We start from the raw sequence: 25526 nt of genomic DNA, 5'->3' as shown, positions 1-25526 counted from the left end.
CAATTATCAGATTTTGGGAATTATCAGGGCTCACAGTTGAAATCGAGCTGCCAAATTCTGTGAAAATGATGTTTCCATCATTTCTGAGTGTTTGAAAGACTTTTTTGCACTTTCAAAAAAATTTCCAAAAAATTACTTTTGAAGTGTAGGGTCCCATGATGATTTAAAAAAAAAAAAATTTTTTTTTGAAATTGTACAAAATACTTCAGATGATAGAGAAATGATCAAAAAAGAGTTTCCCGCTTGAAAAAATTCTGGAAAAAGAGTTTTAAAGCTCGAAAAATGCACGTTTTTGGTCAAAATTTAGTACTGAAAACACTTTGAGAGCCCATATTTTTGTTCCTATTAGGGTTATGACCGAGATATTGCTGAAATCGTATTCAGCATGTTCGAAAGTACCTTTGTACAAATTTTGAGCTAATTCTCAACGTCCCTCTGAAAACACTTCCCTTGTTAGGAATTAAAAAGTTTTGTTTCAAAAACTAGCTGATTGTAGTCCGTGTTTGGTTTTCCTTACATTCAAACGATATTTTGATAATGACTTATTTCTGAGTATCATCGATGAATAGCTTTTTTATGATAAATTTTCCCGAAATAATAGAAATGTTAATGCAAAGTTTTTACAAGTTTCTGTTTTGTTGATCAATTTATAACTGTTCCAAAAAACTGTATTTATTAAATGAGCAAGGCTCTTCCAAATCTGCTTCGTCGGATTAGAAACTATGATGTAGCTTGAGAGATGTTTCAGTATCTAAAAAACACAAGGTCCCAACAGTCGTCGTTAAATGGGTGGAGCTTGAACGCAGCAAAGCCCTTCAAAAGAGAGGCGGAGCCATCCGGGGAGTATATAAAAGCCTTGCTCGGTATCTTCATTGTCCTACCTCTCTGTAACACATATTCAGCAACATCGTCCTACCTCTCCTCAACTCAAGCTCGAAAATTCTTCTCGAGCTTGAAAATGATTCGTCCCATCCTCATCATTTCCCTCTTCACTGTTCCCATCATCGCCCTCTCTTGCTACGGCTATAATGATTATCAAGAAATCGTCGAGACCCTCCACCATCGCACGGCCTGCACGGCCGTTTATGAGGTCTCCGATGGCACCGGAGCTTTCGGAGGTATTCAAAGACATCCGTCTCGCATCCGAAATATTGCTAATTCAACGACGAGCGACGATTGCATTCGCCAGGTGTGTTTTTGACATCTAAGCACAGTTTTTCAACCGCGCCTATCCTTTAAAATCAAAATTTTTGTTTTCAGACAGTCAACGACAATCTCGGCCTGCCTTCGTCAGAGATGTATTTCTGTTATTGCTACACAGAAATGTGTAACTACCCATTTACTTGGGAAGAGTTCCAGCGTCGCGGCTTTACATTGAAGCCACAGTATGCCAGTGGATCGAAGGAATAAGAGCGCCAAAGCTTCCGTCTCCCGATTCTCTCGGTCTCTTTCAATATTCTCAATCATTAATATTTTCTCTCTTCTACTTTTTTCTCTCCGCAATACTATTCTTGTCTGAACATTCCCCGAACTTGATTTTCACCTCATAATTTATATTCCTTCTCTTTTTCGTACTTCATTTACAAAGAGTTCATGAATAAAAACTTGTTGATAAAAAAGTTCTTATGTTACGCCACATTTCAGAGACTTCTCTTCTTGAAAAAAAAGTCTTCTTAATTTGCGCCTATGGATTTTGTAAAATGGATTTTATCTAGTGAACTCGGAAGTTTCGGCACATAGGGTATAACGATTCGGGGGTACATTGGGATACAAAGTGATTAAAAGGTGACTCCGACCAAAAATTTTTATTGCTTTAAAATGTTTCAAAAAATATTATTTTCTTAATATCATTGCGAAAAAATTCAAAAAAATTCCTAAATCTCCGAAAAACGGCGTTGAAAAAAAATAGGATTTCTTAGCGCCTTTCTCACAAATTTTTCTGGGTTTTCCCGGTTTTCATGTCCGGCAGGTAAAAAACGTACAAACCCACTGTCGGTCACTTGAAAAAAACGGCTATCAGGCGCCGTGGCCTAGATTTCTCACTGCGCGGGAATTCAAATCCTCGTCCCTCCTAGAAACTTTTCTTTGATAATTTTTCGCGTTTAACGGCATTTTTCGGGGATTTCGGATTTTTTTTCGAGCTTTTTCGCTATATTATTGGGAAAATAGACAACTCTTCGAAAATTTTAATGCAATAAAATGTTGGTCAGAGTTACCCTTTCAAAGATACAAAATTCGACTTTTTCAGGTATTTTTTACTCCAATGACCAAAAACTTTTTGTACCCTCCGAATTATGTGCCGGAAACTTCAAGAACATTAGAAATTTCAGGGAATAATGAAGGAAAATAGAAGAATGATATGGAGGAAGAATATTAAAAAAAATATTATAAAAAATATCAACTGGAAAATTTGAATGTTTTACTTGAATTTTGAATTACCGTAAAACCTGTAATAGAAGGGCCTCCCAGCTTTCAAGTTTGAGCCATTTTATCTCAGTTCCTGTAAAAGATGAAGTCGTCGACTGATAAATTGTTTATCGTAATATAACAAACATTTTATCAGTTGACACATTTTTGATATCTCTCACAGAAACCGATATAAACTGGCTTGAAGTTGGCAGTCTGCGGGCAATTCTATTACAGGTTTTACGGTATGTGGTTTCAGTGTAGTTATTACAGGAATATATTAGAACAGTAAGGCTTTTCGGGTCAAACCATTATGATTCATATTAATCACTTGAAAAGAAAGTTGAAATTGTTTCGTTACCTGTGTCGTTCTGGCTTCTGAAGTTCTTAAAGCTGGTCTCTAAAGTGAATGAAAAATTATTTCGTACAACAAGTTTTTTGAGAGTTTTACGGATCTAGCAATCTTGCCAAATTCGAGTCATTAATTATCATTGAGGAGCAAAAACCAACAGGTATGAACCGGACATTAATCGAACCGAAAAACTATAAATCGAACATCAACAAAAACATTTATTATGGAAAAAACATCGCAAACTAAACATTGTGTTGTCTCCAAATACCGTCTTCGCTCTAGGAGACTATCCGACACGTGTATTCTAGCTCAATTACCTAGGTACCTAAAAGAGATATCAAAAATTTTACAACTATCAAATTGTTATCATGAAACCACTAATCAGTGGACATGTTTTTGATATCTCTTATGGGAACCAAGATAATTCATCTCAAAATGCACGTATCGGTTAAGGTTCTATTAAAGGAAATGCTGGATTCAATTGTGTCCTTTCTTTGGGCCAGTTCATTCCCGATTTGAAATCACAAATCTGAATTCAAAAAAATCATGAAAAACCCTTGAAGTTGAGCTGTTCATAGGTTTGAATACCTCCAGAGTTGGAGGAAACATCGCCTTGAAGGAGCCTGTTGGAAAATTTTGAATTACTGATCTGAAAACCTGGAATCATGATTGCCTTTTCTTATCATACACATATTCTGGTTCATGATTAAGTTACTAGATTCTTCTTTTCTTTCTCTAAACAACTTCTCCTTCTTACTCTAGTGCTCTGCTGCTCTAGATGTGCGTGCCAGTTCCTGGTGCCAGGCAGTGCCAGGCTCTGCGGCTCCACGGCGCAGGGACCTAAGAGTGTTGCATGAATAATCTGATGCGTGCTTCTTCTTCAGAGTACGTCTCTTCTTTTTACTTTCTATTTATTTTGTTTACGCTGTTGGTCCGTTTGTGTGTTTGATGTTCTTTGAGTTCTTCTCTCACGTCTCCTATCGCGGCTCCCATCTCTCGTAGTCCCGAAGGGACATCTCCTCAAGTTACTGCCGCGGCTCCCGTTCTAAGTCTCACACGGAGCAATGCTCTTTTCTTCGCAATTACATTTTCTTGCTTCTTCTTTCTGTTGGTTTCTGCTCTATGCGGCTGATTGCCTCTGCACCATCTCATCCGAGTGGCCGCCGGGCACAAACATTTTGTTGTGCCCGGCGGTTTTATGTTGCAAGCACGAAGAAGAGGAAAGTGTAGGGAGCCTTCATCGGGGTGCCTGGAAAAAATTGTTAGAAGGGAAAATGGATTTTAAGGAAAATTTTAACATGAAGGAAAAATTGTAACAGTCAAAAAAAAAACCAACAGAAAGCTGTCTAATAGAAAGCCACCCTTTACTTCCACTTTGAGCTATTTTATCGCAGTTCCTGTGAAAAATATTGGAAAGCGATCAGCTGATAAAATGTTTTAAATATTATAATCAACACTTTATCAGTTGGCAACTGTCCCATATCTTTTACAGAAATCGAGATATAGTGATCCAAAGTGTCCTTAGAGTGTTAACGGTAAGTAACTCAGTTTCTTATAAATAACCCGGAAAGTGCAAACATTTAAGGGTCATTGGGGTGCATAATTTGGTTTATAGATTTTTTTTTGATCCCAATGAGGGGTAATAAAAACTGAAAATGAAAATAAATCATGTAAAAGTGTTAATGATATTATGATAAAAAGGAGTAAAAACTGAAGAAAAAAAAAAGGAAATTATAACTTGAACGGATGCAGGTTAGGTTAAAATATGATGGATGGAAAAAGAAATAAAAAATCGGAAGAACCAAAGTAAGAGATTATGAACGGGTAAGTCAAACTAAAGAAATAAGCTCATTCTTAATTCCAATCAAAAATATCAAAAATATTAATGAAATCACGAAATTTTTATGAGAATTCATTATTAAGCTTGAATATGAACTTTGAAAACGTTCTAACAAGACCATAGTCAGAAACAAATGCTGGAAATATTCTATGATAGGGTTCAGAAGCTGAGCTCAACATTACCACAGATGAACCACAGAAAAGAGCTCCACGAATGAGGAAGGGGCGGAGAGCCCCCCTCCGCCATCGTCCCTCCAAACCACGCCCTCTGCAACCCGCCGCTAACGAAAGAAGATTCAAGCGATGTACGTCAGTGGCGTAGATACAAGGACATAAAGAGCAAAAACTGAAGAGCCGTCTTTTCGGAGGGACAGATCCAGTAGTAGTGCTCAGTAGTTTCATGTGGAATGATGGGCAGATCTCCAAAATAAATCGACCCAATGAAGATTTAGAGAAAATATTTTACAAACTTTTTCCAAATTCGAACACAAACATGTTTTCAATTTTCATAATGGACAGTTTCGTACAAATTATGAAAAAAAAGAAATATTGTTTTGTATTAACTTGAGAAGTTCCAAAACTTTCCAAGAACCTTCCAAAAGCTTCACAAGCTAATCACAATTAATAAATTTGTTTCATTTTTGAAATAATAATTATTTCAACTCTTCATTTCACACAAACATTAAATACGTTTCTTCCGGTGATTTTTTTGGTTTTGTCAAAATTTCCGAAAAAATTTAATCGAATTTTTTCGAAACGAAAACTGATTTTTTTTTCGCATTTTGCATGTCCATTTCTATCAACACTGTTTTTCACTCTATATCTACCAGAGAAGGAGCAAGTAGAGACCAACTCATACCACTTTTGCCTTCAAACATCATAAACTGAGGATCCCTTGTCCATCATGATCCGAAATAAACTGTTATTCATTTGCAATGGTAGAGATTATTCGTTTCATTCAGCTTGTCTGTTATTTTTTTCTCTTTGCTTCTATCGCTCGTTCTATGTTGTAATGTAGGTTTTCTTTCGGGTGCTTCAAGCAAGCGGAAAGATGGCTCCTCCATTCACATGTTGTAATGTTTCTAGTCGTTCAATATATTGCTTAGTGCATTGGTCTTTTTTTTCAGGAAACAATTCGCCCCCGTGTTCGAAGGTTTCTCTTCTTCTTATTTTGTTTTTGTGATACTCTGAGTGTAACAAACGGTCGTTTTGCAGGTTGGCTACGAATGTTGGCTTTGAACACAGGCCGATGAAAAGTGAGCCTCAAACACAAATTTAAAGAGATTTGGTAGTTCCACGAGGTAGCTGATGGTCAGGGATCTCCGAGAAAAGTTATATTCCAACATGGGGCCGTACCATAATGCGGTTACTTATTCATGAAAATCATGTCTAATCATCAAAACGAATGATTTGTTTGTCAAAACTGAGAGGAATACAGCCAACAGGCACGATAAGAATCTTCAGGAAATCCAAGCACTGAGATACCGAAAATATCTAATTCTTGTGCCAAAACGGCCCATATCAAACTCAAATATCTCACGTTCAGTGAGAAATATCAGTAGGCAGTCAACAAATAAAATGTTCATTAGTTTATCATCGACATTTTGTCAGTGAACCACTTTCTGTTGCTTTTTACAGGACCCGAGATAAACTGGTTCAAATCTAAAAATAGGAAAAACATTATATTATCGTGTTTACGGTACTTCCTTTTCAAAACAGAGAACATTTTGGAATTTTCGGAATATTTTGGAAAATTGGGGATCAATGAACTTCTATCTAATTATTTGCAGTTTCAATTGGAAATCATTTTTCATGGGACAGATGGAAAAATGAATAAAAACAATATTTTTTATGAATTATTTTGAAAGTTGTTCGGGGGAGGAGGGGAGGGCATGGTCTGGAAACACACAAATCAAAGAAACCTTATATAACACAACATGGTAGATCGTTTGTGAGAATCTTGGAAAATTACGTTATGGGTTGGTCTGGTGCTTCTGGGTACTGGGAAACAAAATTTTTTGAACAATTTGGGATTGAGTTTGGAAAATTTAGGATTTTGTGATTAAAATCAATTCCGGAAAGGGTTGGGTGGACGTGAAATTAGAAAAAATCAGATTTGAAGAAAGCTGTAAAAGAGAAGTGTGATAAAAAGGAATTTCTCATAATTGAACACTCCAAGCCCTTCAATCAAGCGATTCATTCTTTGAATTGGCATCCGAACCCTTGTCGTTTCTCTGTCCTTCCCGGAAAAGCATGCAAATTCTCTCCCCAGCGTACGCAAAACGACAGAGTTGTTCTGAAAAAGTGTTTTTATAAGAAGTTATGCATTAGTTCCCAATTATACCTCCATAACACTGGTACATGAGCTGCTGCAGTTTGGGATCATGGGTGATTGGCCTGAAAAACATGATATATGATCATTTGCCATGAAACCTGTAAGATAATGACCCCACATTGTCAAGTTTAAGTTAACTTCTCTTGGCTCCTATTCAGGATATCTAAAATGTGTCAACTGTACGAATTTTTAAGATATTATGATGAACAATTGATCAGTTGGCAACTTTTTGATAACATTCACAGGTATCGAGATAAATTGCTTCAACTTTTGAAGATATGGGTCCATAAATTAAAGGTTCAAAGATATACGAATTTTTCTCACTTTTCACGAGGTCCCATCATCCGGTGTACTTTGAAATGAATATTTTTGTAGTGAACTTGCATCTCAAAGAACGAATCACATTTCTCCTTACAGTACTTGCAGGTGTACTCTTTCTTAGAGTGGGTCCACGCGTGAAGCCGCGCATTGCGCATTCCGCAAGAGTCGTTCACCAACTTGTGGCACATCTGGAAAACTTTATATGCAATTTAATATCGGATTACTTTTTTTGGCCTATAAGGATGGTTTTGTTCTTGAAGAACAATATCACTTCTCAAAGAGAAAGTTGGTGCTTAAAATTATTTTGATCAATAAATCTAAGCTTTTTTCCCAATTTTTTCCTCTATTTACAGGTTACTCCAAATGCCATCAAATGAGTCTTTATTTCTATAATATTTTCGTTCATGCCAGTCAATTTCATGCCAGTCAATTTCATGCTTCTGTCACAGAGAGCGAGTTGGTTTGCCCAACCACCCGATTCAAAATTGATTTTGTGCAGTTGCATGTAAAACTCCATGAGGTTCAGTGGTCCTTCTGGTTGCAAAAGATAGTAGTCCCCTTCGATTTTTCCTATTGATGATTTTTCAGGCACAGTTGGAAATTTCGAGAATCCTGGCATTTTTTCGAGAATCCGCGCCGAGTTAGAAACGCTTGTCGGGTCGACTCCCCATCTACCAATTTGGAACAATTCCTTCATTTTATCACCTCCAATGGGATGGCCATCCCGGAGTTCGGACTTTGATATTATGGGTTCAGAAATTTCTACAAGACCATTTCCAGCAAGAAGATCAGCCGAGGAAAACATCTGAAAAATATATTAAAATGGTAAGAAATCTACTAAGAAAGCTACTATGACATGAGGCAGAATGATAGAGAAACTGATAAGTAAAAAGCAATTGGAAAAAATTAAAAATCCCTATCAAAAAACTAAAGGTGATTAAAGTCTACAGTGCCCCCAAAAAACGCTGAAATGGGGCTATGTATCAGCCTACGTTATTGGGGTTTATAAGAAATATGTGACACAAACTATACAGCTTTTATTAGTCTACAAAAAACTGAAAAAAAATCGATTCATGATTACGGTATTCCGAAAGAATTCGAACACTCAAGTAATTTTTTCAAAACTGCTGTTATGTTGGTAAGGAATTTGCTGATCAGAAAATGAGAAAACTCGTACACTGAGTCCAATAAAAATATTAACAAAAACATCAAAGGACTCACAGTTCGCCCAAATTCTATACCAGAATGTCTATGTTCTATACCAGAATAACCTGTATTTTCTTTGCGAAATAATTGAATGTGCTCATGATCTACTCCAAGAAAGAATAGTATTGGTGAAAATGGACAGCTCGAACATACAAAAAATTCAATGAGCGCAACTGAATTTCAAAAAAAAAACGCTTTTTCTAAAAGCAAAGTCATTTGAAAAAAAAAATCCGAAGCGGAATTATAGGAATACCAAAGTGCTGGCAGCTCGTGAAATGGACGAGAATGATAACTGTGGACCAGTAGTTTGCAAAAACAAAAACAATTTCTAGAATTTCCAGCTTTAATCGCTCATATAAGGATAATGTATTACTGCCCTCAACTCACTGCGCCGCTCGTTGAGTCGAAAGGAGGTCGAACATCTGCATCTCTCACGTGCGCAACTGTAGAAGTGTACGCATTGAAAGAGAAAGAAGAAAGACTGCGTGGGGGCGTTGTGGATAAGGTGTTCGCCCGCCAACCTAAAGGCTTGAGTTTGAGGAACAGGTGTGGTAAATTGAAAAATATTTTTTAGACGATGGTCTCCAAAACTTTTAGGATGGGGTCGTGAAAAAAAAATTCGGCAAACATTTTTAAAATTCCTAAATTTGAGCCCGTGTATCTCATTCTCTGTGAGAGATATCAAAAAGTGATTGACTAATAAAATGTTACAGGCTCAAAGTCAACGGTCTGGGTGGCGTTCTAATAGAGTGTTTTATCTACATAGGGATTAAAATGACAATTATTTGTCGAAAAAATCTTGTCGGGGATTGACATGGAAAAATGATCCATTTCGAAAGAAGATCGTTAAAAATATTTCAAAAAATCACAAATTTTTCTATTTTTAGGAATCATGAAAATTTATAAATTTGAAAATCTATCTTTTTTTTCAAAATTCACACATTCAGCTAAAATCTGAAAACCATAACTCACACAATTTGCGATCAAACATGTTTGGTCAATTCACAGCCTTTTTGTATTAACCTTCTTATAACCTAACACTAGACACATAATGTGACTGGAAAAAAAACCGTCTAATAAGTTTTTTTTCAAATCAATCCTGAGGAGAGAAAATAAAAACAAAAAAATCCCTTTACTACTTTGATCACTAATCAAAAAATGTAGATACGAAATGGATTACGGTGGAAAGATTTTCCGAAAGATTGAAAAAAGAATTTTGTACCGTTAATTCAAAAAAAAAAAACAAAAGAAAAACTTGGATATTCAAAATTCTAACTTTTGGCGCCTTTATTCTCCACTCTCTATGTTTTCTTTCTATATTATTGTTGGTCTTTTTGCAGCATTTGAATTTGGCTTGTACGATGAAGGTCACTCGTGACGACCAGAATGCGTTATGAAATGCGTATGTTTTTTTTGAAACATACTTTGAAAGACCGTATATTTTCAAATTTCTTTTAACAAAGATCAGCCGGACCACGTTCATGGGATTTTTTTGAAAAATATTTTCATTTTTCACATTTCCTCTTTTAGATCAGCGTCTATTATTGTTTTTCCGATTTAATTTTTTTTTCTCGAAATGTATTTTTAATACAAATCCCAAACTTCTACTTAAAAGATGAAGACTATTGTAATTAAGGAATCTGTATTTTCTACAAAACACATTATCTCATCGTTTGAAACAAAAAAAAATTTTTATGACCCGACATTTACATTTAGCCTTTTGAGTTTCCCACCAGTTATTGTTTTCGACTTATTCCTGGAGCCCTCCATAAAAGTAATTGCTTTTTTTCCATTCATTGAAATTCGAAAATTGGTCGTCAACATATACCTAGCATATACCTAGCACACACATTGATTTTTCTCTGTTTATTCAATCTTTTTTGTTTCACATGTGATCATTTTAGACTTCTCGCTACTAACTCTCCAACTTATTTCCGATTTTTCAGCTATGGATGACTTGGGTCAAGCGAAGTTCATCATCAAAATATATGATAATGGAAATGCTGAACAGTCTGTGGAACAAATTGTGAAAGCACTGGTTAGTCTTTTTTTTGTGACTTATTAATTTCTTTCCATGACTCTAGTTTAAAATTATTCGATTTCAAAAATTTCGAAATTCCAGGAGAATCGGATCTTGAAAAATTCGCAATTTTGCAGATTCGAATTATTCCAATTAACCATATTTTTCGAGTAGAAATTCCGTCCGAAAAACGCAAAAAAAATTGGTTGCAAACTGACAAACGAATTTCGAAAATTCAAAAAAGATTATAAGTAACACCGCTCGAGACAAAAGAATGAATCTTTTCGCTAGAACTTTCAACGTACCGCAATCCAAAAAGCTATGATTTCAAAAAAACTTTAAAAATATTCCTGAATACGGTCCAAAATTTTGAAAATTTTTGATTTTCAAGTTCCCTTCCAAACATCCCTCTATCAGTTTTTTAAAAGCCTTTGATGAATTCCAAAATTTTATCAAATTTTCAGGAAAAGTCTGGAAACGCCGTCGCCGAAATTTTGGAAATGAAACCAAATGGAAAATCAAGTGGAGGATCAAACCTGGAAGATATTTATCGGACCCGTGACTATATCATACATGGAGAGCATATGGTAGAATCTGCTCAAGAAGGAGACACTCCATCGAGGACTGTTGGAACTGTGCAAGTCCTGGAAGATTCTGTTGGCAACGATCTGGACTTTCTCACAGCCTGTGAAAAGTCTGATCTCTCTGTCATGGGATCTTCTTCTCAAAATCTTTACTTTGCTGCCGATGGAGCAACTAACGAGGCAGTGTACCAGCCAGGTAGCACCATTTGCAGCGAAGAGTTTTTTCAACCGCCATCTAGATGTAATCAAGACTTCGAAATTAGAGGTATTGACATGGAAGAGGAATTCGCTCTGGAAGATTCTTTGGACATGGGTCCATACCCACAAAATCAGCGTCAACTCGGATCAGCAACTCGGATCGGAGAGTTCAACCGCCTCGATCTAGCCGCCTACGATGGTTTCGAAGGATTTGATACTTCTGGACCGTTTTCATTCACCAACAATCCGAATTTGAGTTGTGGAAGAGCAACTTGCCAGCAGCAAAAGCAGTTTAGGACTTTGAAAAAGCGCAGGGTGCTCTACTGCACTCCGCCAACTACCAATCTTTGTTTGAAACTATCTGGAAAAGCGAAAAAGGATGCTGGCACTTCGAAATTCATTTGTCAGGTATTTTTTCTAACGAATTTTGATTTCTAATCAGATATTCACTTTCAGCTATGTTCAAATACGTTCTACGGACCTATGGAAAAACTAAAGTATCATGCTCATTATCATTGCATCAACAAATGTTACTGTAACTATTGCGGAAAAACATGTGCCTCGCCCGAAATTGCAATTGAGCACCATTTGGAAGCCCATGGCGTCTCAGAAATGATGGGAGAAGTGGTTCAGTGCTTCGGAGGTAGTAAAACTTTTATCGTACAGTACCTGTCAATAAGTCATACAAAAACGAATTTTTATTTTTGGTTATTTTCACCATTTTCAAGACTATGAAGCTCGGCTGTCAAGTTTCGGAACACTTTGAAATTTTTGGAGATTGTAAATGATCTAGATAGAAAACTTTGCTTTTAAAGAAATTCTCTGAAAATTCAAGTTTTTCAGCTTTTTGGCGAGTTTTGAAAGGCATTTTTTCTACAGTTTCAGTACGAATATGGATGTGCCTTTCAGAAAACGGCAAATGGCTGAAAACTAGGAATATCCTAAAAATTCTGAAAACTCGAAGGCTTCAATCTAGGTCTGTTTCACATCCTCGAAACATTTCAAAGTGATCGGATACTTGTCAGCTGAGCCACATCGAAAAATGCTCAAAATGGCTTAAATCAACAAAAAAAAACACGTTTTTGTTTATCTTATTGGCCGGTACTGTAACTGACTTTTTTCCATAAAAGTTTTTTTCAGAGCAGCTCAAGAAGTTTTCGGTATTTTGGAATGATATGGCTGCTAGGGAACAAATGAAGCAAGATTTTTTCAATGGAAGAAGATAAGCTTGTTAGTGAGAGGTTAACGAAAGTTTTTAATATAATGACTATTCCGTTTTCAGGGTATCAATATCAGTTTTTTTTTCTTTCTCGCTGATGTGAATGATGTTTCAAGATGTGCGATGAGAAAAAAATATAGTAGGAAACTACCAAACAGATTGCTACTTTATCAAACACAATCCTGTTTTCAAGTTTATTGTTTTTAATTCTTCTAAAATATTTTAATCATATATTCTGCTCAGTTTTTTTGACTGACACTTTTCATGATCAATATTATTTTTTTTCTTTTTGTCCTTTCTTTCTTTACATATTTTTCTCCGTTCCTTTCTTCTAGGTGTCACCGTTTCTTAAAAATCTTTATAAAATAGTTCAACAGTGAGCTCGTAAATCGACACATTCCTCCTCTCGACCGTACCTCTCCCCCTCTCTTTTGTTGTCAAATCGTTGCGAGACCCCCCCCCCCCTATTTCTTTGAACGTGTGCGCGCGCTTTCTCTGAGACTCTTGCATTGAAATGCTCTCTAGTACAGAAAAAAAGACTGAAGAAAATGTATAGAAATAAAAAGAAAACAGAAGGGGTTCTGGCGCGCTTGTAGCGAATTCTATTTTGAACACGTTTTGTTGTAAAAAGGGTTAAGCTCAGAACTTGACACATTTGTATGTAGTTTTGAGTGTCTGCTGAAAATACAGCGGCGTGAGCATAGAAACGCTACACATCATGAGCTTTCAAACGACGGAATGAAACAAAATACAAGGAATTTTGATGCAAAATTTTATTAGATGACAACTAAATCTGAGGAGATTTACAAAGTTCGAATGAAGTAACGAAATTTCTTCTTTGTCTTCTTTTGCAATCCACCGAATGCTCCCAAAATAAGAGTTCCTTGGTCCCAATTTAAGCAGAAGTTCCATGGGCTTCTTGAAGATTTGTCCGAGACCTTCACTATAAACTGTCATTTGAACTTCTCCATGCATGGAGCGCCACGTGGCACATGAGAACTTCAATTATTCGGATTTCGAATCACTTTACAAGCGGCATATCGAATCATCTGTAACATTTCTGTTTATTGAAGTTTCGGTATATGAAGGCAACTCACTGAGCGAAAAAATGTAACATCCACGGAAACTGAATCCCGGGTCGAAATACCTTTCAACGTTTTCAATCAATTTTTTCCTCTGATCCGCTTTGTCTGTGGTCCAGGCAGGACATTCCTGAAAAAAGACTTGGAAAGACCTGGAATCAAGTTTAAAGATATTCGAGCAAATGAAATCAACTGCTGGTCTTCGAGGATTTACAGAAATAACAATTTTCATTTAATTCATCGTTTATTCAAAAAAAAATCATAACAAAACAAAAAGTCTAGATTTTTTTATTGCTTCTGGAGAGGCTAGTGGATTGGGAATGTCCTGACGTCCAGTTACTGCCAAAGTCCTTCTTCCGCAGGCTGCTAGGTCGACGAAGAAGCCACTAGATGACGATGATGTGGCTGCTGAAAACATAGTTTTGGATAGTTTTAGGATCAATTTTAGCCGTTTTAGACAAAACGTTTGGACAATTTCAGACCGATTTCAGCCCATTTAGATTATTTCAAACTGATTTTGTTCATTCAGACTAATTTCAAATAATTTTCGGCTCATTTTGGACTATTCTAGATTAGTTTCGAACTATTTTAGATTGATTCGGGATCATTCGGCTTTTTTTACATCTTATTCTTATTTCTTTCAATTTTAGGCTTTTGCGTCATTTAAAACTAATTTTGGGTCGATTCGGACAGATTTTTAATGATTTTCCAGAACAAAAAATTTGGACCAATTTTGGACCCGTTTTTAGCCAATTTCGCGTCATTTTATACCAATATTGGTTAATTTTTGGCCAATTTTAGATGATGCTAGACCAATTTCGGGCAAATTTAGATCAACTTTAAACTATTTTGGTTCATTTTAGATTAATTTGGACAATTTAGGATCTTTTTTGACTTATTTATAACTATTTTTACCATTTTTGACCGATTTCAGAAGCTTTCTAAACCGATTTTTAGAGTTTTGGACAAAACTATTACCTTGTGCTTCTGACGACGTCGATGGAGGAGAAACTTGACGACGAAGGCGTTGATGATGGAGGCAGTCCTGAAAAAAACGGACGATTTTCGACAGTTTAGTGCAAAGTCAATTTTCGACGTTGAGGATCCACTCCTTGCGGGTGGTGCTTCTGGAAATTATGCATTTCAGATAAAATTTAAAGTCATATTCCGGCCAAATTTCAGACGACTGTTGGGTCAGTTTATACAAATTTGTTTACCGTTTAAGACTAACTTGAGCCGTCTAAAATTTAGACCTATTTCGGACCGATTTAGACCAACTTTATATTATTTAAAATCCTGTTTCAAACTATTTCAGACCGATTTATTGATAATTTTCCAAAATTTTCTAAAATAAGGCGCGTGGATCAAGTTTTCCTTGAATTGGGAATTTCAAATAATTTCGAATTTTCATGGGAATTCGAAACTTTGTACCAACGAAAATATTTAAAAGGGTTAAAGTTTTTGAACATGTTTTTGAATAAGAAAAAACTCACTTTTTAAAGTAAAATGTTCAGAAAAAAAACTAGAATAAAGATAATATCAGAAAAATAAGGGAACTTTCCAGAACCCATTCATGTAAAGGGTTTTCTGGAAAGTTCCCGGAAAAATTGAGACGTCCATCCATTTAGGTCGTCGTGATAACAACTGAGCTAAGTGTGTGAAGAACGAGGCAACTAGAGGACCTATCGATTTTCGCAGCTGCGTCTCTGAGATTTTCTATGCTCTCTCGTCAACTGACCTCGGTGTCTGTGCACATACGGAGAATATCAACTGGTCATATGCAGGCAGACAATCAAAACAATCCCAAAAGTTTATGTGTCCTCCGAGGAGAGACTGAGAGAAATATAGATGGTGTAAAGCTATGACCATAACTGCGTTCATCACCAAAGTTTGAAAATAATTCTTTCATTTTTGAATTCCTTCTGACAAAAGCTTGAAAATAAGTCTAAACATGGTTTGGTTTGGTAAAAACTGGAATTGAGTTCAAAGGCGTCCAAAAGATTCCAAAGACTCAAATGTTGGACATGAGTACAGTATTATTGAAGCTCTTTAGGGTTTGATTTGAACAGTTTTCCGGAATTCCAGTCTTGAAATTTGAAAAGCTCATGAATCCAACTCGATACACACAAACACAATAACGGTTGAGTGTGATTAGACAATTTCATGATGAACACAATAATCCAAATTTATTTATTATTGAGTGAACATAACGATGGAGGCAAATGCTCGTTGTTTGTGCAAAAGGAAAATAAGGGAAGTCCTCTCTGGAGATGATTTTGATGTAAGGAAATCTGAAACAAAACTTATGACGGAAAGTATCAATAGGTTAAAAAAACTTACCGCGAAATAGTGTTTCTTGGTTTTCAAATTTGTTGCTTCAGATGATATCGATGGCCCATATCTCAGAATAGTGCCTTTTTCTTTTTTATCATCATCACATCCATGAAGAACTCCCGCATCGGCTACTTCTGTCTCCGCAGAAGCTTCTCAAACTCTTTCCGACGTTCCACTTCTTGATCCTTTTGGCTTCTCCCCAACTTTTCTTCAAATTTTATACACTGATCGAATCAACGGTCTTTTCTTTCCCCCAAGCTTTGCACCAACGGATCCTTTGGAATTTTCGCGATCTATCAAATTGCCTTGGCTGCTGCTTTTCTTGCTTCTTCGAGCTTCCTCACCAACTCAACATTTGCAAGGATCGCTCCGTATCACAGAAAGATTTCTCCAAATTCGAATTTCTCCTTTTATCCGTTCTTCTTTGTTTGTGGAAGACTTAGAAGACATTGCTGAAAAAAGGTTCAACTTTTAAATTCAATTTTCTTATTGAAAGTACTTGAGCAAAAGAGAGCAATAGTTAGTTAATCAACAAAAAACAACAATTTTCATCTAATTCATCATTTATTCTCAATAAAAATATTAAAATCTCGCAGAAAATTTGCAAATAACAGTTCATAACGTTCGAAATTAATTGTTGCCTTTCCTTCCCAATTCGTTGCATATTGTACGCCATGAATCCAATGTCCGTGTTGTGATCGAAGTGCCTGTACGGCTACTGGCGCTGAAATATTCCATTTTGGGGCTCAAATTTGACAATTTGACAATTTTGGACAATTTAGGGCATTTTTTGACCTATTTTAAATTATTTCCTGCCATTTCTGACTGATTTCAAAAACTTTTCAAGTTTTCTAGACATTGTTTCAGATTTATTTTAGAATATTTTCGTAATTTCAGTCAAATTTCCATCACTTACCAGCTTCTGAAGATGTCGATGCTCGTCGACGATGTGTGGCGGAGAAGGAGGACGTTGAGGATCCACTCCTTGCGGGTGGTGCTTCTGGAAATTACGAATTCCAGATGAAATTTAAAATTAAAGTTTTTTAACACGTTTTTGAAAAAGAAAAAACTCACTTTTTAAAGTAAAATGTTCAGAAAAAAAACTAGAATAAAGATAATATCAGAAAAATAAGGGAACTTTCCAGAACCCATTCATGTAAAGGGTTTTCTGGAAAGTTCCCGGAAATATTGAGACGTCCATCCATTTAGGTCGTCGTGAAAACAACTGAGCTAAGTGTGTGAAGAACGAGGCAACTAGAGGACCTATCGATTTTCGCAGCTGCGTCTCTGAGATTTTCTATGCTCTCTCGTCAATTGACCTCGGTGTCTGTGCACCTACGGAGAATATCAAATAGGTTATGTGCAGGCAGGCAACCAAAACCATCACAAAATTTTATGTGTTCTCCGAGGAGAGACTGGGAGAAATACAGACGGTGTAAAGTTTTGACCATAACTTTGTTCATTTCTAAATTTTGAAAATAGTTAATTTATTTTTGAACTTCTCGAGATGAGAGCTTCAAAATGAATCTAAACAAGCTAAGATTTGGAAAAAAATGGACTTGATTCAAAAGCGTCTAAAAGACACGAAATTCGGCCAAAGTCATAGTATTCTTAAAGCCCTTCAAGCCCTGATTTGCACCCTCTACCTGAATTTCTACCCTGAAATATATGAAAATCTCATGAATCTCTGAAAAAAGGAGAATTGATTATTGTTACCTGGGAATATGCTATTTACACCTCTGGGATTTTTAAAAATTGAAGGGAATTCCCGAAATTTGGAAAAAGGTTATCCAATCTGATAATACTAAAGCTTTAATGGACAATCGAATTTTTTGTTTTTTCGATTTTTCTGGAGCCATCAGCTGAAAAAATTATGGGAAGCACAATTATCTAGAATTATTTATTATTAAATGAGCAAAAAAATTAAAGAAAATGGTTGCTACTGCGTGCCGAAGGTGAATATAGGGTAGATTCTTGTTTGAGATGATTTCGATGAGATCAATGTTTCTTCCTGTCCAGAAACGAGATGACTGACGATGAAATCTGAAACAAAACTATTGACGCAGAAAATCAATAGGTCTTACAACAGAACTAACCGCGAAATTGTGGATCTGAAATCTCAAATGGCGCCTTGAACGTTTTGATTTCATCTTCTTCTGAGTCTAAACTCATATTCCGTCGGTTTTGAAAGACTTGCTAATGTAAGATTCAACGTCTGCAGATGTCGCCAGGCACCCAGTCAAAGAAAAAACTTCAGGAGACTGATTGAAAGTCGTTATAGAATCGGCTGACACAATTCATGTACTCTGCTCCGGATGATATCCACAGTCCATATCTGAAAATAGTGAATGTTATGTTATCGAGTTCTTCAATTTGTCACAACTAACCATTTTGAAGAACTATTGAGGAGATCCAACTTAAATCGACCTCTATTGTAATAAAATTCGAATCCCGTCCTGCTCGATTGTCATACAAATATGGACACACACTGTTCGACCACTTTTCCACATCGGTTGCTCCTGTCCTCGTTTCAGCTTCTCAAACTCGCTGTGACGTTCTGCCCCCTGATCCCTCCGGCTTCTCCTCAACTTTTCTTCGAACTTGATATACCGAAAAACTCAACGATTTTTTCTTTCCGTCAAGCCTTGCGCAAACGGATCCCATGAAACTTTTAGTACGACGATGCTCTTCTCGGCTGTTCTCGAGTGTCTTAACTTTCTTTCTATTTTTTTCACTGTATTTTTCTCGTCTCACATTTAGAATTTTCCAATTTGTTTATCCACCTTGCCGACGTGTTTTTCTCCTCTTCCAGTGCTCGTTCCAGAGTCATTATCTTTAAAGTTGCCTTTGCAGCGAACCTCCTTACTTCTTCGAGCTTTCTCATCAGTTAGATCTTCGCACGGCTCGCTCGCAACATTTATCATTTGAAATTTCCTTCTTCTAGCTTTCCTGCAACGAATTCAATCTATTGTTAAGCTTTCATGGCTTTCCAGAGCAGTTTCTTGCTTATTTTTTTCATGAGACTTCAGGAGAGTTATGACAATTTCACGTGGTTTCTTTCCAGAGCACAAATCAATTTTTCGCGAAATTTTATAATAATGAAAACTCACGGGAAAGGCTACTGATTCTCACAAACAATGAATTGTTTTCATCTGTTCCGCTTTGAATTTGAAGGTAAGAGAAACCTCGGGCATCCCTGAGAAAAAGGATTTTGAAAATCTGTATTAGAGTTTTTTAGTTGAAGATATTCGAGCAAATGAAATCGATTGCTGGTTTTTGAAGATTTACAGAAAAACAATGTTCATTCAATACATCGTTTATTCACTAGGAAAAAAACTTGAAGAAAAATCAAATAATTCAATTTATCACATGTCTAGTCCTGCCAAGTAGAACAGAACGATAAAAATATATGAAAACTTCTATAAAATTTGGCTGGAGAATCGTGTCTCGCAGAATTTTATCAGTGTCGAATCGCATGTGGTCTGGAATCATCGGGAAATGAGGTACATTCTGCAAGATTCTAATATTTTTCGTTTTTTTTACATTTTCAGAATTTACCTCTGGTTCATGGTCTCCTTGTCGATAAGCTTCGATTTCGAGGTCGTCATCCATCTCCAACTTATTAATCTCATCTCGTTGTTCTTGGGTAGCTTCTTTTTCTTATCTGGAAATTATAAGTTTGTGGTTGGCGTGGAAATTTTCGCATGAAATTTAGAAAGACGGACTGCATTTTACAGTATATAACTTTTTTGTTTTCAAATTCATCCGCGCGATTATTTTTTTGAACTGATAACATATATTTCTAGCTGTTAGCTTTAAAATAACTTTCTGTAGTTTAAAACTCACTTTTGAATTAAAAAAAACTTACCTTTTATAGTCAAACTTTTTTAAAAAATTGAGAAAAAAGTCCATGAATTGTTGGAAAATTGAGAATGAATTGAGAATTGTAAAAAAGTAATTTCAGATAAAATAAGAGAACTTTCCAGAATCCTTTCATTCATAGGATTCTCTGGAAAGTTCCTGAGAAGATAAAGACGTCCATTCTGTTAGGTCGTCGAAACGAGAACTGAGCTAGGTGCGTGAAGAACGGGGCAACTAGAGGTATGATGGGGACTAGGGGTCAGATCAATTCTCTGCGTCTCTTACATTCTTGTGCTTCCTGATCGACGTTCCTCTCTGGCTGACGCACACACACACGAAAATATTGATTTGGTTAAATACGAACAGGGGGGCAATGGCCCCAAATTTGTATGTACGCTCAAAAGAAGGACTGGGAGAAATTGAGACAATGTAGTCTTGACCATAACTTATGTCATCACTGAAATTGAGAAATAAGTATTTTATTTTTGAATTCCTTGAGATAAGAGTTTTGAAATGAGTCTAAACATGCTTAAGTTCAGTAAAAATTGGGATTTAATTCGAAGGGGAAAGGTTACGAAAGCAAAGATTTCGGTCATATGCATACTCTTATTGAAGCTTTTTACATTTAGCTTTTGATTTTCATCATCTTCTGGGATTCATATTCTGAAATTTCACAAAACTCAAAGAAAAATGTTCCAATCTGCAAATACTGAATATAGTCTGCATTTCCGAATTCTGCTTCCTCGAATTTTCTGAAACTTTCAAGATTTTCAATTCATCCCGATTTCTCTTGATTTTGAAACTTTCAGATTTTTTGCGAGTTTTGATTTCGCTCATTTTGATTAGGAATGATAATAGGAACATTCACTCACGCCGTCGTTCAGGATTTCAGTCCTAAAATTTGAAAATCTCATAAATCCACTTGAACGTACACACACACACACACATACTAAAGTCGAGTGTGGTTAAAAAACTTCATGATTCAAAGCAAAGTTATCCAAAATTATTCATTGTTTAATAAACAAAACGATTTGGTTGGCAAATCCGTTGCTATGTGCAGAGCGTGAATGAATGGAAGTTCTTGCTGAAGATAATTCTGATTGAATACATATTTTCTGCCCTCCAGAATAGAGATGACCAAGGAGGAATTCTGAAACAAAACTTATGACGGAGAGTATCAATAGGTCTTTCAGAAGAACTGACCGGGAAAGAGTGATTCTTGGATATCAAACGGCGCCCAAAACGTTTTCATTCGGTCTTTCATATATTGTTTCGGGCTTCCAACTGGCTTAAATTCAGCATTAGCAGATGTTGCTAAGCCACACACAGTAGAAAATTGCGAAGACTGACGACGGGAAGACAGAGAATTGAAAGTCTTGATAACATTAGCTCACTAACTGCTGCTTCGAGTTATTGTGATGGTCCATATCTGGGAATAGAGTATGTTTAGCCAAAGTATTTCTCAATTTCAATGTAATTACTTACCAGCAGGCAGAACTGTCGAGGAGAATCGATTCCATTCGACCTATCGTGTGATAAACTCGGATCCTGTCCTGCTCGATCGTCGTCCAAATGTGGAAACGCCTTCTTCAACTTTTTTTCCACATCCATCAAGATTTTAGTGCACTTTTCTTCAACTTGTACCTTCTTCAAGCCGCCGAGTTTCACTTTGTGTTTGAAGTGAATGATGGGAGCAAGAAAACCTATGAAAAACACATCCTGGTTTACAAAATCTGCAACTTTCTTGAACACAACGTACTGATGCTTCTTTTTCGACCTATCGACAAAAATGGTGACGATGCATCAGACGGTGTTCGGAGCAATCCAAATTGATATAAATATCAAGTAGCATACAATTCTCCGTCCTCTCGATCAATAATGAAATATTTAGTTCATATGCTTTCTAGTAATCCTCGTTTTTGGTGTTTTTTCATTGATTTTCTTCAACTTGCATCTTTTTCGTCGGCTGTCAGCAATGGAAGCGTTGAAAAAACATTCAAGATTATTATGTTAAGGTATTAAAACAAAATGAGCACATATTGAACTCGCGAAACTTTTTAGAAACAGAAAAAAATTTCCCACCTTCCATAAAATTGCCTGCTGCTGCTTTCGATTTTCGAAAAGCTTGTCATTCAAACTTCTGGGGACTTTATCATCATTGGAGAAATTGGGCAATGAACTCTCTGAAAACTCGCTGAATTAATAACGAAAAATAGGTTTTCAAGGCGTGAGAAATGAAAATTTTTCCAACAAAAATAGTTGTATATTTCATTATTCGTTTATTTGCACTTCAATAAATGTAACTTAAAAAATGAAAAAATAAATGAGGGGGGAATGTGGGAGAGGGTAAAAATAAAAAAAGTATTGAAAACATCACGCTTCTCGTCGGCTCTGACTGCGGCATCCTCATCATCATCCATCTCGTCGCTAGCCTCGATCCGCACGAAATTGGGAATCCCGGCTTCTGATGAACCCTCTTCTCAATTGCTCCAAATGCTCTTCGAAGACGGCCTTTTCATGCGTTAGCCATTTTTGGCGCGGAGAGAGGTTGCATTTGGCGCGGAGAGGTTGCTTCTGAATAGGTTCAGTCAGTCTTTCTGTCGTCTTAACACAAAAAATGACTCACCGAGCTCGTTTGGTGCTTTAGCGTTTTTCACAACTCGGAGATAGTTGTAGAAGAGATGCTTTGCCATTTTCGTCTTGGAGCCGACTTCTTGAGGCATGTTCTTGCACCTCTTTTTGGGATTGTAGAGGATGAGGATAGTGATTTTACCTGGAATAACATTATAAATTAGTTAATGACTTTTTCACGAATGCACTTACCAAGACTGGATCTCTGTAGAAGCTTCATCGGTGCCTTCCACAAGTGGCTCTTTCTGTTTGCTGGCCTTCCTCGCAGCTCGACGCTTCACTCGTTCGGTCTTCGATGCTCCGTTTCTTCCAACGTGTTGGCTCCACCGGTCATAGATTCCATGGCTCGTTGGGCGGCTCTTCTTTTACTAGGGTTTTTCATTTTAACAGCCACAATTGATGAGGTAGTCTGGGGAGCAGCGTCACTTTCGAATTTTCAAAAAAAAAATAAGAAAAAGTCCGTTCATTAATAGGACTATTCGGAATGAATAGGTATAGATATAATTTCAGAAAAAATAAAAGAACCTTCCAGAATCCGTTCATTCAAAAGATTTTCAAGAAAGTTCCCGTGGATATTTAGACGTCCGTTCTGTTAGGTCGTCGAAACAAGAACTGAGCTAGAGGTATGATGGGGACGTGTGAAGAAACGCAAATTGGTTATATCCGGGCAGGCAATGACCCTAAATTTGTAGATGTCCTCGAGGGAGAGATTGAGAGAAAAAGAAACAGCGCAAAGTTTTAACCATAACTTTGTTCATTTCTGAAGTTGTGAAATATATATTTCAGTTTTGAATTCCTTAAGATAAGAGCTTAAGAATAAGTAAGCATGCCCAAGTTTGGCGAAAATTGGAATTGACTTCGAAGGCGTCTAAAAGATTGCAAAGAGAAACGTTTCGGTCGATTTGCACCTTCTTTCTGAAATTATTCTATAAAACGCTTTCCACCCAGACAAGTTTTCCGAAATTTGGTTTTCTGAAAATTTCCTATTGAAAATTTTTCCGAAAGTTTCCTACAAAACACGAATTTTCAACTGATTCTTCAATTAGTTGGAGCTTTTCCGTCAGTTCATCAAAGTTTCAGGAGAAGGGGCGGAGCATACGAGGACAATTTGGCTTCGAAAAAAAATAGTTACGTGCAGGAGAGGCTGGGAACATAATTTATTGAAGAGTCACACGCAATTTTTTTGTTGGAGCGTGAAAATCCCACAAACAAAATTGACGTACACACCATTTTTAAGAGATGCACACGCAATCTTCTGCGCGAAAATCTGACTAATTTTGAAAGAACCAATTATGTTTCAATTAGTTGAAGCCACGCCCACCACGGGAGGGTCATGAAAGAATTTCCAGCTTTCTTTTTCTCTATTTGACAACAATTCTTATTTGTTCGTAATGATTTATCTGGAAATTCGGCAAGAACCTTGATAATATCAATTGTTGAATTTTCAGAATCTTCTACAAAAATGGCTAAGAACGAGAGCGGCGAAGCTGTACCGGAAGAAGATCATAAGACCGAAACCCTTGGAACCTTGAAAATAATGGTCAGTGCCGGAACTGAAGAGATCAATAAATCTCATAAACGAAAATTCGATGAAATCACTGAAAAGCTCCCAGTAATTGAAGAATCGGTGGCGAAAATATTGAAAACTAATGAAGACGAGAAGGATGGGAGTGTCATTTATGGAGAATCTTCTGTTGATGGTAGAAAATTGTTTCGGAAAAAATTTTTGCTAATCTTTGAATTTCAGATGGAACTGTCTCAGGACTCCGTCATTCGGCAGGTATGTATGATGCGCCCATGGTTACTAGGAAGTGTGAGGAGTATTTATCAAAGGAATGGCAGAAGAGTTTAGTACAGAATTTGAAGTCGGCGCTTCGATGGAATATGGAAGATCTGATGGTTGTAATGAAAACCAACATGTTCAATTTGTCAGAAAACTTTTTCAGAACGCCGACCTCTCTGGTGTTACTGAAGTGTCCGATATTGAAGCTATTATGGAGGCCAATCATCCTGAAGTAGACGTATCAACTGTTGAGGCTCTTCTCCAAAAGATCTCCATTGATTTTTCGAAAGAATAATTTTTAATTGTTTACTTTATTCTATTGTTCTTTTCTGAATAATGTTTTTTCAGCTAATTGCTTTATCTTTTCCTCTACTTCCTTATATTTTTACTTCAAAACCCTGAGACCATTCTTCGCCTGATCTAAAACATTTTCCCCAATAATTCATTCGAAATATTATTTTAATCGTTCTGAAAATAAAAATGTGTCTGTTTGAAAATTGTGATTAGTATTATAATAATTGACTTTTTCAGAATAAGAAAAAGTAGATGAAATACATAAGTTTCGTTCATTTATACCTGGTGATGCTCCGTTAAGACGGACCAAAAGACATCGATAGCTTTTTTGCTTATTTTTTCTTTTGCTTATCTTGGAGAAAATCGGAATCTTTTCAAACAGACTAGTTCGGAATTAGCGGACTTGCCATTTTTACATCTCCTGATTCTTCAAAATTAAAAGAAAATATTCTTTTGCGGATTTTGATTTATCTTATATTTTAGGGTACCGATAACAATATACACTGCGGGACATAATTATACACTTGACGTTTCGTTATATTTTCAAAATCTCGAGAGACCTGATAAACGTTCCTGGTACTAGTATTTGAGGGATTCACTTTTCATGTTACTGTACGTATCCTTTCCTGTCTGTCGTTTTTGATTCAAGAAAAAATTTCGATTTTATCAAAAAACGAAAAATGCAAAAGGACATAATTATAGGTCCACTCTTGAAAAAACATATTTCTGGCTAAATTCATGAGACAAAAAGTTAAAAAAAATGAGTTCTACGCAAAAAACTAATACAAATTCATGAAACTTTTTGAAAAAAGTATTTAAAAAATTGTTGGGAAAAAAGGTTTTTTGGTGTTTTTTGATCAATTTTCCTATTGTTCAAATTTTCGAGTCTAAATTTCGGAGAAAGCTTCCATCACATTCTAAATTGATATAAAACTATTTCAAACGTTGGTTTAAACCAATTCCTAACAATTTTAATGTAGGTTCCTCCATTTACGTCATACCAAAAACAGCGTTTCTCCTTGTAAATCGGCACTTATGTCCGTGATATTTGACAAACTTTA

At 36.3% G+C, this 25526-nt stretch overlaps 7 protein-coding genes across 7 annotated transcripts; 3 read left to right on the top strand and 4 right to left on the bottom strand.

The window, feature by feature from the left end:
- Window positions 1-958: 958 nt before the first annotated feature.
- On the top strand, window positions 959-1410 carry CBG08935 (the record flags this gene model as incomplete). Its single annotated transcript, XM_002648707.1, has 2 exons — window positions 959-1189; window positions 1261-1410. 2 exons carry the CDS (start codon window positions 959-961, stop codon window positions 1408-1410), a joined length of 381 nt encoding a protein of 126 aa, XP_002648753.1.
- A 5370-nt stretch (window positions 1411-6780) lies between these two features.
- CBG26787 lies at window positions 6781-7441 on the bottom strand (the record flags this gene model as incomplete). The annotated part of the gene is made up of 3 exons (XM_045240758.1): window positions 6781-6893; window positions 6942-6994; window positions 7257-7441. The coding sequence occupies 3 exons, from the start codon at window positions 7439-7441 to the stop codon at window positions 6781-6783; spliced, it is 351 nt and encodes a 116-aa protein (XP_045098843.1).
- A 2966-nt stretch (window positions 7442-10407) lies between these two features.
- On the top strand, window positions 10408-12487 carry CBG26788 (the record flags this gene model as incomplete). Its single annotated transcript, XM_045240757.1, has 4 exons — window positions 10408-10497; window positions 10944-11669; window positions 11718-11904; window positions 12402-12487. 4 exons carry the CDS (start codon window positions 10408-10410, stop codon window positions 12485-12487), a joined length of 1089 nt encoding a protein of 362 aa, XP_045098844.1.
- A 1334-nt stretch (window positions 12488-13821) lies between these two features.
- CBG26789 lies at window positions 13822-15318 on the bottom strand (the record flags this gene model as incomplete). The annotated part of the gene is made up of 3 exons (XM_045240756.1): window positions 13822-13970; window positions 14541-14607; window positions 15301-15318. The coding sequence occupies 3 exons, from the start codon at window positions 15316-15318 to the stop codon at window positions 13822-13824; spliced, it is 234 nt and encodes a 77-aa protein (XP_045098845.1).
- A 1208-nt stretch (window positions 15319-16526) lies between these two features.
- Window positions 16527-18068, bottom strand: CBG26790 (the record flags this gene model as incomplete). Its single annotated transcript, XM_045240755.1, has 4 exons — window positions 16527-16620; window positions 16813-16896; window positions 17840-17939; window positions 17993-18068. 4 exons carry the CDS (start codon window positions 18066-18068, stop codon window positions 16527-16529), a joined length of 354 nt encoding a protein of 117 aa, XP_045098846.1.
- Window positions 18069-19384: 1316 nt separating this feature from the next.
- On the bottom strand, window positions 19385-22608 carry CBG08939 (the record flags this gene model as incomplete). Its single annotated transcript, XM_002648708.2, has 4 exons — window positions 19385-19406; window positions 19455-19560; window positions 22384-22530; window positions 22581-22608. 4 exons carry the CDS (start codon window positions 22606-22608, stop codon window positions 19385-19387), a joined length of 303 nt encoding a protein of 100 aa, XP_002648754.2.
- Window positions 22609-23850: 1242 nt separating this feature from the next.
- On the top strand, window positions 23851-24466 carry CBG26791 (the record flags this gene model as incomplete). Its single annotated transcript, XM_045240754.1, has 3 exons — window positions 23851-24088; window positions 24136-24287; window positions 24335-24466. 3 exons carry the CDS (start codon window positions 23851-23853, stop codon window positions 24464-24466), a joined length of 522 nt encoding a protein of 173 aa, XP_045098847.1.
- Window positions 24467-25526: the final 1060 nt, after the last annotated feature.

This window comes from Caenorhabditis briggsae (genome assembly GCF_000004555.2).
Source record: "Caenorhabditis briggsae complete genome, chrX, whole genome shotgun sequence".
In the NCBI taxonomy this organism is placed as follows: domain Eukaryota; kingdom Metazoa; phylum Nematoda; class Chromadorea; order Rhabditida; family Rhabditidae; genus Caenorhabditis; species Caenorhabditis briggsae.
The sequence above is the reverse complement of the archived record's forward strand: the minus strand, read 5'-3'. Positions and strand labels throughout refer to the sequence as shown.